At 33.9% G+C, this 16,938-nt stretch overlaps 1 protein-coding gene across 2 annotated transcripts in view; it reads left to right on the forward strand.

The window, feature by feature from the left end:
• LOC129241785 (catalase) overlaps positions 1-16,938 on the forward strand; it is an 82,214-nt gene that overhangs the window by 42,347 nt on the left and 22,929 nt on the right. Inside the window, exon 1 of one of the 2 annotated variants that reach the window (XM_054878294.1) lies at positions 6,252-6,445. The exons of the other annotated variant lie outside the window; for it this stretch is intronic. Within the exon in view, the coding sequence (XP_054734269.1) occupies positions 6,389-6,445 (57 nt within the window). The 5' untranslated portion in view covers positions 6,252-6,388. Of the gene's footprint in view, positions 1-6,251; positions 6,446-16,938 lie in introns of those variants that run through there. 2 annotated transcript variants of the gene reach the window in all.

Here is a 16,938-nt window from a genome sequence, read left to right on the forward strand (position 1 = left end):
ACACTTAATATTAGTGGTTTTTTATGCGACAATAATATGTAACTTACGGTCTCAAAAAATATCGTCGAAAAATGAATAAATCACGAAAAAACTGATTTTATTTATGAAATGTCAAAACTTATGAGTAAGAGTTGCCGCAGTTGTTAAATGTGGGAATCAATTTTGGAAATTGTTGATTTTATTATTCATGATTTATATACATATGTAAGTATATGCTATTGGTTGTTTATTCTTATTTGCAGTTGTGCATTTCAGAGTGTATTGGATTTAGATGGGCGAAATTAGTTTTCAATCACGTCCACTTTTTATGAAAAATAAAAGAAAAAAAAACATTTGACAAACTTCTGTAGCTGAAGAGAGTTTGCAATTTTATAAAGTAATTTGCTAAAAAATTTGATTTTCTGGATTTCTTAGCTCAATTTAAAAAACATCAATTTAAAAAAATATATCCGATCTCAAAAAACATTTAAGTAATCATAAGATAAGTGTAAATAATTTACAGATTCGTCAGTATATGCAGTGATCAATATTATTGAAGATTTAACTGTCATTTCTTTCCAATATGTAAGATTTTAATTTAATCTCAAATTGAATATTTTCTGAGGTCTTAATCTTCTTTACATCTAGCAATTAAAAAACAGTATTACGCGAACTTTTGAAATGTTTAATTGCTTGTTTATTGTTCTTCATTATCTTAATTCATTATTAGAAAGTTTAATATGTATTAAATTTAGTTATTGAAGAAAAATCTACCAAAAAACCTATTTTTTTAGAAATTTGTTGATATGAAGTTAAAAGTTGGCATCCCTGGTAAGAATTCATGAATAATTGCTCTCTCAATCAGGATACAAACACAGACACAACTCGCTCAATTTTTCCGTTTCTTCCCTGTGCTTTGTTATCCCCCTTCACCTAGCACTTTTAAGCACGCAGAAGCACACGCTGCCGCACAGTGCAAATGTGCTGAGTTTGCCCATCACTAATTTAAACTAATGAAAACTAAGTGCCGTGCGTTAAGGGGGGGGTAGGGTCACAAAATCGAATTTTTTTTTTCTTCACTCATCTTATAGTAAATCATTTCAAGAATGTTGTGTCAAAATTTTAAGTGGATCGGAGCAGAACTCTCAAAGTTATAACCTTTGTAGGCACTCTACCTCGAATGCGGAGCATCGATAATTTCTCAGAGTCATTTTTTCAAACGCGTTTTTCCCGAAACGACTTCTTAAAAGTCGGTGCCAATCACAACTCCGAAACTATTCAACCGATTCTTTTCAAATTTGGCACACGTTTTCTAAATCAAAAATACCTCCCCCCTACACTGTTTTTTTTTTTATTTTTTGTTTTTTAAGGTTGTTTTTCACTTACAAATATGACGAAATTTTTCGCCAAAAATGCTCGTTTTAGGTTTTTTTGGCACCAAAACTACAAAAATTAAAAAAAAAAAAAATACCAGTCTAACGGTTAGACGCGATAGAAGTGAAACCTTCCGTAAAACAAACTGAGAGAGAATAAGACGAAAGCAGCATTAGGAGCGGGATAATTATAGGTTCATTATAATATTGCTACAAAGTTCATATTTTATTTTCTTCATTTTATTATTATTCATCCTCAATGTTTTCAATTTCAACAAATGATACGAGTGGCTTATGATAGCTAAAATATGATACAAATGCTTTGGTTTCGATGTTGTCAACATATCTTTGAAATACCGCGTCAATTGTTGTTTTTGATCGTGTTGTCGATTCAGTGCGATTGTTACACATTTTTAAATTGAATGTTGTATTGAGAAAGTCAATTAAGGGAACCGCTGTGTCCAATGCAAAATTTACGTTAAAATCGCCACTTAAAATCATTGGAACTTTATTGTAATCTTTTCTAAGTATCCGCGATACTTCTGGTGTATACTTTATTAAATTTTCGTGAATGAATTCCGTGATGCTATTTATTGATTTTTTTTTTCTGTCGATACTCACGACACTTTTCTGTATTATTTTTCGGCATAATTGCGGTAAATATTTAAAAATGAAAATATTTAGGAATATAAAAATACACACGCGGTTGCTATTATGAGCGTCCCCAGCAAAACCTGCGTGACCGAAACTCTAACACAATTACATTTTTTTGAATGTTACAAACACATATGCACGCAGGTTTTGCTGGGGCGTGACCGAAACTCTAACACAATTACACATATGCACTCGTATTTGTTTGAAAATCGACTTTTTTTTTTGGTTCTCCGTCACCTTTGGGAAATGTGTAAACAGTAAGCAAACTTTATTCATATATTTTTCCTCATTTTTGCATCAGTAAAATTAAACAAACGCCGTAGCCGAATGGGTTGGTGCGTGACTACTATTCAGAATTCACAGAGAGAACGTCAGTTCGAATCTCAGTGAAAACACCAAAATTAAGGAAAACTATTTTTCTAATAGCGCTCACCCCTCAGCAGGCAATGGCAAAACACCGAGTGTATTTCTGCCATGAAAAAAAGCTCCTCATAAACATATCATAAAATAAAATAAAATAACTGTATAAAAAAATTTTTTTTCTTGTGATTCGAACCAAGAATTTTGGATCGGAAGCTCACATTGCTAGCCGCTCGGCTATCGCGCCATGCTGTCGGCGCTGGCCTAAAAGTTATTTAGTTCGTCGCTACGTTTATATGTAATATTCGTAGCCAAGAGTGTCGCTTTTTTCGTTTCACTTTTTCTCAAATCACTCCCAACGATTCTAAAGAAGTTTTCACTTCAAAAAATTTTTATTAATGTAGGGGGGAGCATTACGTCATACTTTAACTGAAAAATTCGACTTTTTTAGTTTCAGATGATTCTACGACGAATGCCGATTGGCACCGCAGAGCACCTCTCGAAAAACATATCTCCAAAAAAACTCTGTCATGGGCTTATTTGTCAATATTTTATTATTAATATTTTTTAAAAACTTATTGAAAAGATGTACAATAACATGTAACTGATTTTATTAAAGTATCTTAAGCCATATTTCTGTAAAAAATTCACAAAAAAAGTGTTTTTTTTTAGCGCTAAACCCTACCTCCCCCTTAAATTGTGAAAGCATAAGTTAATATAAAGCCTCCAAATGCAGTTTTTTGCGTTTTTTTCGAAACGAGAATACCAAATATAACTCAATGCAAAAACCATAAATCAATTTAAGAGACGACCCGTAAAGTAACGAATATTTCGATTGGTAGTTTTAAGGAAGTGCGTTCGCTAAGATAAAGCAAGTAGGGAAAAATTGTCTCATGGTGGAACGTTGTACTTATTAAACTTCGAAAAAGTTCTAGGAGACTTATGAATAAGTCATTAAAAACTCGAAAAGAGTAGGACTGGTTCAAATATCATATCGTGTAGAAAAATATGAGAGGGTAAATTCCTACGTTCAAATTAAGGTTTTTTAGATATTAGCAACAAGGCTGTGTAAGGTTATTTAAAAGGACCTTGCGATTCTGACGCAAGCAGGTAGAGAGAAAGAAGTGAACACGGTGGCAGGAAGAGACTTTAGCCTCGTTTGACTATTTCAAGTTATCGGGCCTGCCTTATTTGTATACAGCTTTGCTTAAGTGTAGGAGAGACAAGCTTATAGAGGTTCCAATAAGAGATTTTTAGAGCTTGTCTTGGACGAAACAACCATAAAGTGAATCCACTTCACGCTGTCCAGAAGAATGCTGACTACGGGGGTAAAATTATTTTTTTTACCATGGGGGCAAAACTGTTTTTTTTACCCGAGGATGACGGGGTACTCTCGTCTACTTACAGTGTTTGGTAGTGAACTCTCTATTGCAAGCTTACACGAATGATGTTTGAGCGCTATCATTAGGACAATTCCTCAGGATCTGTGTAAAAGCGCAGTGTGGCCCCTGAATAAGATTGATGAATGGTGTCTCGATGCAGGCGTAACATACATGGAAGCACAGAGTCGTCGCCAAAAAGGTCCTGGAGCTTGGCTAGATTAAGGTTGGATTAAGAGGTGCTACATATGCTATGTGTGCGTCCAAGTCTCGAATGCATGCAGAGAAAAAGACCGTATGAAGTCTTGCAGACGATGTGAAATGGAAGGACACCATGCAGCAACGTGTAAAAATGCTGTAAACTGCGTTCTCTGCGACAGTGCTCACGCAGGTTTTAAGTTTGCGCGAGAAGCCCAAAACCTACTATGGCAAACGTTCGCTGGAAACAATATGGATATTGCTCTTCTTTCAAAGTCCAACGAAAACATCAATTCTTACAGTTTGATGACGTAATATTGTAAATGTACGCAGCCGCACATGTGCGTATGTATGTGCATATAAAAATTCACATATTTGTCATCTTGCTGGGCCGTGTAAAGATGTATTTATGTATTTTTTATTATTTATGCTTATTATATATGTGATCTTACCAAGAAATAACAGGGTTTTCGTAAACAATAACACTCAAAGTATAAATGGCAATGGGAATGACTTCATATAATTTAGGCTTGGCAGCGAATGGGTGAATTTCGTACTGATTTTCTAAATCATTAACATTCTGTGATAAAACCGTTATGGGAACATAATTATAACAGAGAATTTGATTTTATGCAATTGTTTTTAATAATTTTTTTACCGCCTAAAAGTATGCCCCATAAACGTGGCTTGAAGCACTTAAATAATACATACAAATTTTCTATGAATTGTTATGACCTACCGACTACGTGAGATCGACGAAACAATGCATATATTGCAACAAAGTTTTAGGCGCATCACAGTGGTCGAAATGAGCGATATAGAGGAACTTTATTAAAATTTAAAATTGTGAAGAAATAACTAAAGAATGCGATTTTGTGATGTGTGTGTATATTTTTTAATTTAAAATTGTAGTCTATGTTAACACAAAATTTGAGCGTAGTCTTTGTTTTCTTTATTAATGTGATTCCTTGTGATCGTAAATGTGCAAAAGCAGCTGCTAATGCTATTCAATGTCGGCTACCAAACGAGACTTATTGGTAAAATGGAGTGATGACGAAATTTCTTCAAACATTTCCTGCCCATGGATTCATTTATATTTGCTAATATAGTCGCTAAGAATAAATATAAAGAGGACCAATGCCGAAATATATGTATGACATTAAGAAAGTAGCCAGTGTGGTTAGGGGATACCCTTTTGTTAGTTGATTCAACATTTAACAAAAAAGCTAAAATGTGATTCTTAGCAATAATACAGTATTTTTTAAAGGCGGAGCAGGCTTATTTTTGTTACAAAAAATGTTGAAATGTTTGTTGTTGAAACCCCTCATGTACGTGTCTCTGACCCAATATTCTTATATGACCGATGAAGCTAACTTCAGTTGCTCCAGGTTAATCTGAATTACTTTGAACTCCTTCTTGGAAGTCTTTCAACAACTTCATCTTTTCCAACAATTAATGGCATTATGGACTTCGTTTAAGTCATTGTCTAGGTTGATTGCTTTAAAGATTTTTATCTTGACCTTACTTACGCCAACCTTTAGCTTGTTGCCAGCTGCTTCTAGTGCCGACAGGTACTCGTCGTTGAACTGCCACACGAGTGTCATGCTGTTGGCGTTCTAGCAGCAATACTAATCCCAGTCAGTGTAGTGTATGTATATCACCTGTCGTCTTCGTCTAACTCATCTAAAGGTAGGACCAGGAAACTTGCTCTTTCGACATGTTGGGTCCTTTATATATTAATATATATATAATCATTTACATATTTAAGTCGAACGAGAAAAAGATAAAGGAAGTACACAAATGGCAAATTAAACGATGAGTTTCTTATAAAACGTTTCCATCAAAGCCAAGCCCTGGGTTTGCAGGTTTTGGATTTGGGAGAATTGTTAATTGTTCGCATTGCATCCATGAAACACGCATTGAACTGTAAACAGCTGCAGTATACAAACAGACAAGCACTAGATCGCAAAAGGTCAAAGATTCCCACCACTCAAAATCTTGTTTTTGTTTTAATTTAGTAAAAAAGTTATTCAAAAACAAAATTAATGTGTAAGTTTTCTAGAGATGTGTACCTTAATTTTAAACGCCGGTAGCAAATCAATTTAACGAATCAAATCAAAAACAATTTAAAATTAAAATGCATGCAAGCCCAACACTAGCACGGTTATAATATTTGTACGGGATTTGACAAGTGTTTTGGCTGGTGTTCATAATATTACTAAATTTGATTTCAATGGCAGCACTAGATGTATCTCTCCACTTAGAGTAGAGTGCAACCCTGATAAATTTTAGTTGTCAAAAAGTATAAAAGGACTTTGAGTTCTGAATTGTATATCATTTTGGGAGCTTAGTAAGTTTTATATCGTTTTCGATTCTGATTTAATTGTTCGGAGTTTGTGTGCCGTTTTTGTTTGTATTCAACGCTCTTAACTAATTTTTTACTAAATGTCTAACCGTGACGCAGCCAGCAACCAGCTAATTGACTACAAAAATAATTTATCGGTAAGCTTTGTGAATGCCATGTCATTTAGGCTAGCGTGCACTCGGTGCAATGGAGTGCATATCTCTTGTATTTTGAATATGGATGGCTTTTATTTGATTATAAAGTGCCAATAAGAAGATATACATACATTTTGAAATTTAGAAACGAAAAAAAAAAAATTGATTACTAGGTCTTAATCGATAGTGAGGAAAAAGCGCCATACGTTTTTATAAATATGCATTTGAAGTGATTAACTGATTCACTAAAATTTTTCAAATTATTTATGTTTACTTTTTTTCGAATTTACATAAACCGGCACTGGGAACATTCAACTTTTATGTGTTGTTTGTTTCTTTGTTTGTATTTATTTTAAGATTTTACAACTTTTTAAAATTTTTGTTTAAATAAATTCCATAAATACATGATTTGTCGTAGTTGCTAAAGCATTCATTGTGTATAACGACTAAAGTATGAACTTCAGATTATTCATCTATAGATATAGCGATCAATAAATAATGAATAAAGAACTTATCTTATATCTACATACATACGTACATATGTATGTAAATACTCCTAAATAAATATGAAGCTTATCAAATTGGTTATCAGTTTACTATTTAACGTTATATTACTATTTAATGAAGTATTTGGAGTTTTAAAGTAAAGTTGTATAAATGTAAACATTGGAAGATAAGAACATACATATATATGCATATAATAAAGGGTTTTCCAATAAGAGGTGTTATTTTGATATTCAAAGAAAAATGCTATTTTTTAATATAAATGATCGGATGTTTACTTCATTATAAAGAGGAAGGCATGCCGTTAATAGTGGAAAATAACTTCAGATAACTCCATCGCAATCCATTTACTTGTAACACCTGTTATTGGAAAACCCTTTATAATTACCAGAAAACGACCGAACATTGATTTTTGAGCTGGACCCAAGATGCCCAAATGAAAAAGGTCTAGAGTTAATAATCCAATCTTTTTGTATCAAAAAAAAAAAAAAAAAAAAAATAACAAAAATGTTAAGTTAAGTTTCAATCGCAGAAAACTTCAGCTCTAACATTCTTATGTTTATAAAAATAACACAAAATAACTTATACTTGCATGTGTACTGCAGTAATTATATAATACGCAGTAAAATAACTTTACATTGTAAAAAGCTGTGAAAACAAAAGCTTCACGACATTTTCACTTTGCAAGAGTCGCCGTTTATCAGTATAGAACTTACCTGCAGCACTGCACAATTGCTTATTAGCAATTTAACAATAGTTCAAAGCAATTTTTTTTACTAGGACATGTGGGCTTTGATACCAATACTCAAGTTACAATTTTTCGACAGAGACGAACCAAACCAAAGCAAACTTTTGTGACCGAAGCCGAAGTTCGGTTGTAATAAGGACGTATATCGATATACATACATAAATATTAATGTATAAACAAGGAATATATTTTTTCGTTAATTTGTTTTTTCCATATAAAAAAATGTCGAGCATGCGTTAAATGGAGAAAATACACAAGACCTCAGCGAAAAAAAGCCACTTGAAATTTACACTTTATTATATATTACAATATTATATTTAATATGCTATAGAGCTGTATAACCGGATATTATCTAAAGGTTTTGAATATAAAGTTTGAAAATTCAATGAACATTTCCCAACTTTTATAAACTTTGTACAAAGTTTAAAACTTTGCGTTATACGTTAGAAGCTATGATGTTTTTCGCTAAGCTTTTTCTCCATAGAAAGCATTCAGGTATTTTTTGTTTCTATTAAGGAAATGCACAAGTCTACAAGCGAGAAACCTGCTTCCTTCACTTTAAAGCAGCCAAATCGGAGCTGCTTAGTTTAAGACCGGTTGGCAAATTTCCTTGTACATTCTCAACAACTTTACTTTGCCTCGGCTTCAATCACGTTGCGTTGATAGGTAACCGCTCCATTAATAATGTTATCATGCCAACTAAGAAGAAGAGAATTGCCTAACCTATAATATCTTAAATAATAAAAAAAAAACATTTGCTCCAATTGTTGAATTTTTTTAATAATTACCTAAAAATATTCAACAAGTGCAATAAATCTTTTAACAAATTATCTTTCATTCCACTCCTATATTGTTTTTTTTTACAAGAAAAGCAACGACAGTCAAGCAACAAGTCAACGACAGTATTTATTTTTTTGGTTGTTTACTTGAGTATGGCGTGGCTATTGATCTGCTTGCATAAATGTACATACATTTGCCTTTGCACAAATGTACTTTATCGCTTACTTTTTTATTTGCGCGGTATGTGTTAAGAGAGCGCAATTCAAATAAACCAAGTAGGTATGAGCTGATTATTTTCTTATAATGAAAAGATTCTATAATTACACTGCACAAAAAAGTTTTATTTTTCGATTGGAACAGAAAAGTGAACATTATGTGTGGACCATTTGTGTAGAACAAAGTTATAGTCCAGCACACTTAAATTTGTTTAGAGTAGATCAAAGTATAGAATTTGGTCATAGAAATCTCTATGTTAAAGTACGTTCACATATGCATTAATTACCAATAAACCTACAAAATTAATCTACCCGTTCACATATGGCAGATTGCCTGCAAAATTGACAATCGATATGAAAAAGTATGGTCATTATGTAGGATTATTTTATAATCTCAGATTTTGGGAGAGAATTTTTGTATGTGAAATCTCGCTTTTAAATTACGGATTGGGAGTTAAGCATGAATATGTGAACGTACATATTATTACGTTACAAGTGTTATATGTAGTGGGTTTTTAGTAGTGCATATGCACGAAAAACATTGTAGACATTTAAACCCCATAGCTTACTCATTTTACGTGTGAATTTGATCCCTTTTTCAAGAAAATTCCCAAAAGTTTTATTTTATATAGGGCATTTGAAAACTAAAATGTTCTACTATTATATTTGTGAGAAAACTTCAGTGGGGCTTACCGGATACACCAAAGTCGATAACAAAACTGCTTATTGATAATTGACAGAAATACTTATACCCCATTTAGCGACACCGCTGAAAAAAATTGTAAAGACCCTTCCTACCGGGTAACTCTACTATAAACGATTTTGTTTGAGTTGAACAAAGCGCGCCGTGGTTTCTTCCTCGTGCTAACTGGTGTCCATTTGTTACACCATGTGAAGTTTTTCTCTGGATCCGCTTGATACTTGTTTACAATAGATTTTCTGTTGGATTTCAAGGCTGTCAATATTATGGATATTCGCTGTAAGAACTTGACGGCGAAGTCTATCTTCTATATCAACTGTAGTAAACGGCGCGATCCAGTGGTTTCTTGCTTTGCCCTTGAGTAGGGTGGTGATGTCAGTATTTGATTTTATAAAGGCATTAACCATCAACCTTACGCATTAAGGGGCTGTATACTCAGGTGCTAGCCCTCAATTGCTTCTCTTGAGCACCGAATATGTCTGAGTGGACCTACTAAAGTTTCCCCTCCCGTGACGAAAGATTCTACATGGGTTCGCCACCACATTTCACTGATGAATTTGTCACGGTTTTCAGGGTGCACGAAGGTGGTGTACTACTATATCTGCTACCACACCCCACTGTAGCCACTATTTTGATAATTTTTGTGTCTATTTTGTTATAACTTACTCGTAAAAAAAGAAACTGAAATTCTCGCAAAAAAAAAATTGTCATGAATTCGCCAAGTCGTCTAAAATCTTTGGAAAATATTTCAGGTTAAACCAGCGTGTTTTGAAAAAATGTGTTATATATAATTCGTAGTAACTGGCGCGTAAGTTTATTTATTTATTGACCCGTACGTACTATTGTTTTCATGATACCTTGAGCTATTACGTGCTGATATTATATTTTGTAGAGAAATATGCATTTTTATATAAACCTAGAAAGGTGATTTCGTACATTTTATGACTTCAATTATTTTAATGATTTTTGATTATGTGTACAGAACACTAATATATGTAAGTATGTATAATATTTTCAATATTTTACAATTCGAAGTTTAAACACAAACACAGTTTAATAAAAATGTAAACTTTTATTTAAACTTACGTTTCGTCAATTATTATTTATTTTCTGATTTGGCACTACGGTCGTTTGGCGGACCAATCGCCCCTGTCCATTGCGAAGTTCCACCTGCTACAGATTTTTTGTTTTCTCTGTCCATCCAATGACGTCGAGCCGAAGGATCATTTCACTGGAGTACCAATGCTACTTAATGCATTCCTCTCAAATGCTACCAAAGCATTATCCTCTTTATTAGATATCGGGAATTATGAGCGGTTTGGAGAGAGAGTGCTCTAGTTTTCACTTGTCTAACGCGTCTGAAATAGTACCTGATTTCCGGCCTATATTGTTGGTGCTGTTAAACCCAAATTTTAGCCAAATTATTATTATTACTTATTTATTATTTGTGTTACCTCATCCAAGCCTAGTTCCCTTATTAAGATCAGGATAGAGTTGGGTTGGATTGAGCGTATGTGCTTTTCCTCTTGCTGCAGTCGACCAAAATGTCTCAACCTTCTCCCCGCTATAGCGCTGCATTCCAGGAGAAGGTTCGTTGGGATTGGTTGCAGAAATGGCAAGAGTTCGTAGACCACATCCAGATTATGTACAGATTACTTCGCAGTCTGCAGTGGCCTGTGAGGATGTCCGTGCGCATTCTCAGATTATCCTCATAACCCTCCCTATGAGTTGTTTAAATCTCTTTTGGCTGTGCACTCCCAGTAAGGGTTTCGCCTGGCGTTTACAACTACTATTATATATTTTACATAAGGCATAGACAGATGGCATACATCTCCGCTTGGAAGATTCTTGGAAAACTACCCTTCTTCCTAATGAATTCTACACATTCTCGTTTTTTGTTTCCTTAGGTAATTTCGGTCTAATATAAAACAATGAATTTTGTGCCAATAGTCTTGTCTAATACTAAAATCATCATTATTTCTTAGCTCATTGTTTTGCATTTGTATTACGTATTCAATCCTATCCGTTAAATATACTGATGCATTTTTAGTTTGAATTTTGTGAACTGCCATAAGGGTATTAATTCAAATTTTTCATTTATACTATATTAAGTCACTTTAAAGTCTCTAACATTACCTTAATTGATGTATATCTACTACATTTCAATATAAGTATGTCGCATGCCCTTATTCTGCAATTTTTGCAATCTTTCCATTTGTGTTTAGTTGCAGCATGTATGTATATGTAATTGTGGAACAATATTCAAAGTGTGACTTTATCATGATATCATACATTTTTTTGCTGTCATTATTTCTGTTTTATTGCGAATTCTTCTAAAGTAGGCTAATTTTTTCCCAATCTTCTTGCTATAACACATAGGCTGAAAAGTCCCGGCCCAACAAAGAAAACACGTTTTTTGTTTTTTCAAAATTAGCTTTATTCATCAACGTAATTTCCATCAAGAACAACGCAATCATTCCACTTTTGTAGAACAATTTATCTTTTGTCCCGCACTAGGCCTCATTTCAGCGATAACCTCTTCATTTGAGCGAAATTTCTTACCGGCGAGAGAGCCAAATCTTGCGAATATGGTGGATGTGAGCAATTCGCAGTTCAATTCATGTAGTTTTGCCATTGTTTTGATTAACTTGTGACACGGAGCGTTATCTTGTCTTCGATCAACAGTGAGCAAACGCGGCACCCACTCTGAACAGATCTTTCTCATAGTCAAATGCTCAAGCAATATAAAGCCAACACGTTTTTTTTTTTTTATATCTATACGATGTCAGCTAACTCACGCAACTTCACATTTCGATCATTCAAAACGGTATTGTGGATTTTTTTGATATTTTCTGGTGTTATCTCTCATTTGCACGTGCACTGCGTTGTGCATCATCGGTGCCTCTATGACCACATTTGTAGTCAGTAAACGATCGTTTTATTGTTGTTTCTGATGGAACGGAGGTCCAATAATACTTTACAAGTCATTGCTTCGTTTGAAAGGTATTTTTTCTTATCAAGAAGCAGAGTATAAATTAAAACACGAAATTCTCTTTGAGCCATTGTTTTGAAAAAAAGCAAAAGTAGCGTCACTATTAGCACAATAACTCACGAACTAATGAATGCAATGTCATGAAAATTTAACAGCAGTCTTTAACTGAAAAAGAGGTGAATGAAGTACAACTAGTGTCATCTATGTATTCAGGCCATGTGTTATATTCAATGTTAATTCTTTATCAATAATTACTTCTAGATATTTGATTGTGTTAATTGTTAATTTTTTTTTTGTTATTTATTTGTATTTCAAATGTTCAGCTAATGTTAATTTCTAGCAAATTTGTTTTTTTTTTTAACTAAACAAACTTAATGTTAATTTTCAACCATTTAGTGACTTCGTCTATATCAGCTAATATTTATTTTTACATTCTTGCTCGCTTTTTCCTTCAGCATAAATCAGCATATAGTAATATTCTACATTTCCTTATCATTCTAAAACATTTTTAATCATTTATATAAAAGGTAAATAGTATAGGTTCAAAAGTTGATTATTGTGGTACTCCTATTTTAGTCTTTTCACGTCTTACCATGTATTTTCGTTCTTTCGTGTCTATCTTATAAACATTACTTAAACTCATTAGTTCCACGTTTCGAATCCCCAATTGGCATTTCGTGAAAAGTTCTTTAAGTTCCAATTAATCTATAAGTTAACGTATTAATAGGGCTAAATTCTTCATCTCTTTTTGTTTGGAGTTATCCTTGACTCATTCCGTGAATTTGGAAATGCACCTCTCGTAATTGACGTATTTACAACGACCAGTAATGTGTACCATATTTCGGTCCAGTAATCTGCTTATTCCTAAGAAATCTGGTTTATTCTTCACGGTTTTACATGTGTTCTAAAGTTCGGCCGCCGTAGCCGAATGGATTGGTGCCTGACTACCATTCGGAATTCACAGAGAGAACGTAGGTTCAAATCTCGGTGAAACACCAAAATTAAAGAAAAACAATTTTTTAATAGCGGTCGCCCCTCGGCAGGCAATGGCAAACCTCCGAGTGTATTTCTGTCATGAAAAAGCTCCTCATAAAAATATCTGCCGTTCGGAGTCGGCTTAAAACTGTAGGTCCCTCCATTTGTGGAACAACATCAAGACGCACACCACAAATAGGAGGAGGAGTTCGGCCAAACACCCAAAAAGGGTGTACGCGCCAATTATATATATAAAGGGTGGTTAAATTTCAAGGGCCTATGTTGAATATGAACCACACCTAAACGTCAACGACACCGTTGGACTTCTTTCTTTGGGGTTATTTGAAAGAAAAGGTGTACGTCGATAAGCCAGCAACAATTCAAGGGCTAAAGGATGAGGTAATTCGGCACATTAACGGCATAGAACCTCAATTATGCCTCAGCGTCATCGAAAATTTGGACCATCGGATGGAGGTGTGCCGCCGAGGCGCCATACCAATATTATCATAATAAAGAGAAATGACAATAATTTCTAAAAAAATTGTATTTTATTCAAAATCAACACCGGTCCTTGAAACTTCACCACCCTTTATATAAAGTTCTTCTAATGTAAACTCTCTAAATTTAAATACGCCCTTTATCTCTTCAATGTAATTTACATATTGGACATACTCAATTCATATATTAATTTCTTCTATGCTTGGTAAAAAATTTATTAAATTTATTTGCAATTACATTATCGTCATCATATTCCGACCCTTTAAATTCTACAAAATCTCAATCATCAACTATTGTCTCTGAAAAATTTTGAGCCTTCGGTGATCTATAAACTGCTACTGTGACTACTTCATTTCCACAATCAGTACATCTACATGCTGTCCACCAAAATTTTGATGCTATAATTTTTTCTGATAGAACAGTTTTCTAGCTTTTGTTCTTTATATTACAACCCCTGCATAGCTAGACGAGTTTGAAGTACAGTTGATTTATTATATAATTTTCAAGCATTATTCTCATTGAATGGCGTATCTGTTATTTTCTACTATTAACTCAAGCTGAGAAAAATAAACAAGAAACAAAAGTAAACAAAACCCTTTACAACTTCTTAGCTATAGCTGCCAACAATGACATGTCTGAGAGAAAGCTACGCTGAGAGAGCTGATATTTAGGGCAATGATGATTATGATAGTGACATTGAATATCGCATTCAAAAAGTTACACGTTATGGGGTGACCTAGTCTGAAACCTCCGATCGAATTTGAAGGATTTGCGGAAGTCCTTCCCTGCTTCAACCGAGCTAAACTGAACTCAACACCATTCTTCTTATACTTGGGAAAAGCCGTATAAGTTTAGAGGATTCCAAAATTAAACATGGTGGTGTATAGCCATATCCTCTCGGTGCTATCAAAAGTAGCTGTTAAATCTCCGAAATCGAATGCAGAATCGGACGAACCGGAAATGCCACCGTCAATGGTGAATTTTCCAGGCCTGAAGCCACACTGATAAGCCATCCAATTATATTGTTGGCGATAGGCTTATCTTGCGGTAATTGTCACAAACTGCAGGAACACCTTATGTGCTGGGCAGATTGCATTTAGGTTCCAGTCTTCATCTGACCAAATTTCGCTTAGTGGCTGATACATGCATTCCAACAACTCTTCACTCTAGGTCTTTTCGAACTCCTGTTTGCCTACTTTAAGAATGCTCGTCTTTCTTCTCGCGCTTAATATTATTTTTAGTATTAATATTTTTAATTGTGCGTGTCTGTTATTAGCAACATGAAGTAATATTACAAACCTTGTTATGAATATATGTATGTATATATGTATGTATAAGCAATATGTTATTTAAACACTGAATATGTACTTGTGTACAAAAAATAAATAAATAATAGGCGCGTACACTTCTGTTAGGTGTTTGGCCGAGCTCCTCCTCCAATTTATGGTGCCCGAACGACAGATGGTCTTTATGAGGAGCTTTTTCATGGCAGAAACACATTACCCGCAGGTTTGCCATTGCCTGCCGAGGAGCGACCGCTATTAGAAAAAAAATGTTTCTAATATTTCATGGTTTCTTGCACGGAGATGCGAACCTGTGCATTACCGAATGATACAGTTACAAAAAGTCTTGGCTTCACATTAATTACGGAACTATGGAAATTATTTTCAATAATGCAAGTACATATCATATGTATGCCAGGATAATATATTTCGTGTTTTTTTTTTTAATTTAGAAATAGTCGTATACGTAGCTCATTTCACAATTTTTGCCATTAATTTAAAATTTTCTCCTTTCTGTGACAGAATGATATTATTGTGTATCGATTTCATGCGCTTCAATTGATATTTTAGTTTGGGGAAAAGAAATCCATTATTCAAAAGCCTATCCATGCAATGAATTCGGAAAATGTTGACAGTTAGAGTCCCATTAGTAAAAGCCTCTAAATAACGAAGTGTAGTGCGTTGAGGGCACATTCCAGTGCGATATCCAGTGAATCGCATGTCGATTTGCCTACGCGAAAACATTTTTCGAGGCCAAGCATTCTACACCGCATTATGTATTTGAGGATTTGATATCTTGATTGATGGTTGTATTCAAAATGAGCATAAACAAACTAAAAAACGGGAGTGGTCCCACATTCTTCGTAACCCGAACGACCCGGATTTACATCCGGCCAAGGACTGTCACTTCAGCAGCATTCATCGTGTTGTGGACCAATTGGAAACTTTTCATGATGTGTTCAATAATAAAAAATTGAAACAGTGTACGTTTCTCATTATTGTTTGCAGATAAAAACTAAAAAAATAAACAAAACTATGATTGATTTTTTTTTTTTAATTTTGCATTTTTCGTTGTATGGAGGCTTAGATATTCTATATATATGTAAATATAACGAAGCATTTGCCCAACCCCTTCAACTTGGTTATAGCGGAGGTTTCACCGTTAATGAAATATGCATGCACCGACATAGTTTGTTTACTGCCTATTTAGCATTGTCACACATACATAAGTACAAATACAAAGTATAGTTTTCATAACAAATGAAGTCAATTTTTAAAAGACTTTTGCTTCATGCCCTTCCATTTGGTTTTTCTATAATTTTGTAATAAAATGCTCAATATTAGCTCTTATTTTTTTACACAACAATAACAGTAACAGCTGCGAAACAGTTTTTCTATTTCACAATATTTAGTATGTAAAAATTGCCATTAATACATTTCCATTATACATGTGTGTGTATGTACGGCTGATATGTATGGGCGAGGTGGGATTGCTAATGTTTATTAAATGGTTGTATGTAATTGCTATGGCTTATTATTTACATTCCGTTTTGAGAAATGTTTTTAAGAATTCCCTTAACTTACATCGGTTGATTTCACTTGCGTTAATTACAATTATTTTCTAAACTTTTTTTTTTGCAGTGACTGTTGGAAATTTGTCATACCCGAGTACACTACTCATACATCCATCCCTTCTACGTGAGATCATTTGTATTCAACATTGAGAAAATATTGATACACATACATATATCAGCTTTGTTCGCGTACTTTTCAACATTAGCCATTAGCAAATTTGCGGAAC

Source organism: Anastrepha obliqua, chromosome 3 (assembly GCF_027943255.1).
Source record: "Anastrepha obliqua isolate idAnaObli1 chromosome 3, idAnaObli1_1.0, whole genome shotgun sequence".
NCBI lineage: Eukaryota > Metazoa > Arthropoda > Insecta > Diptera > Tephritidae > Anastrepha > Anastrepha obliqua.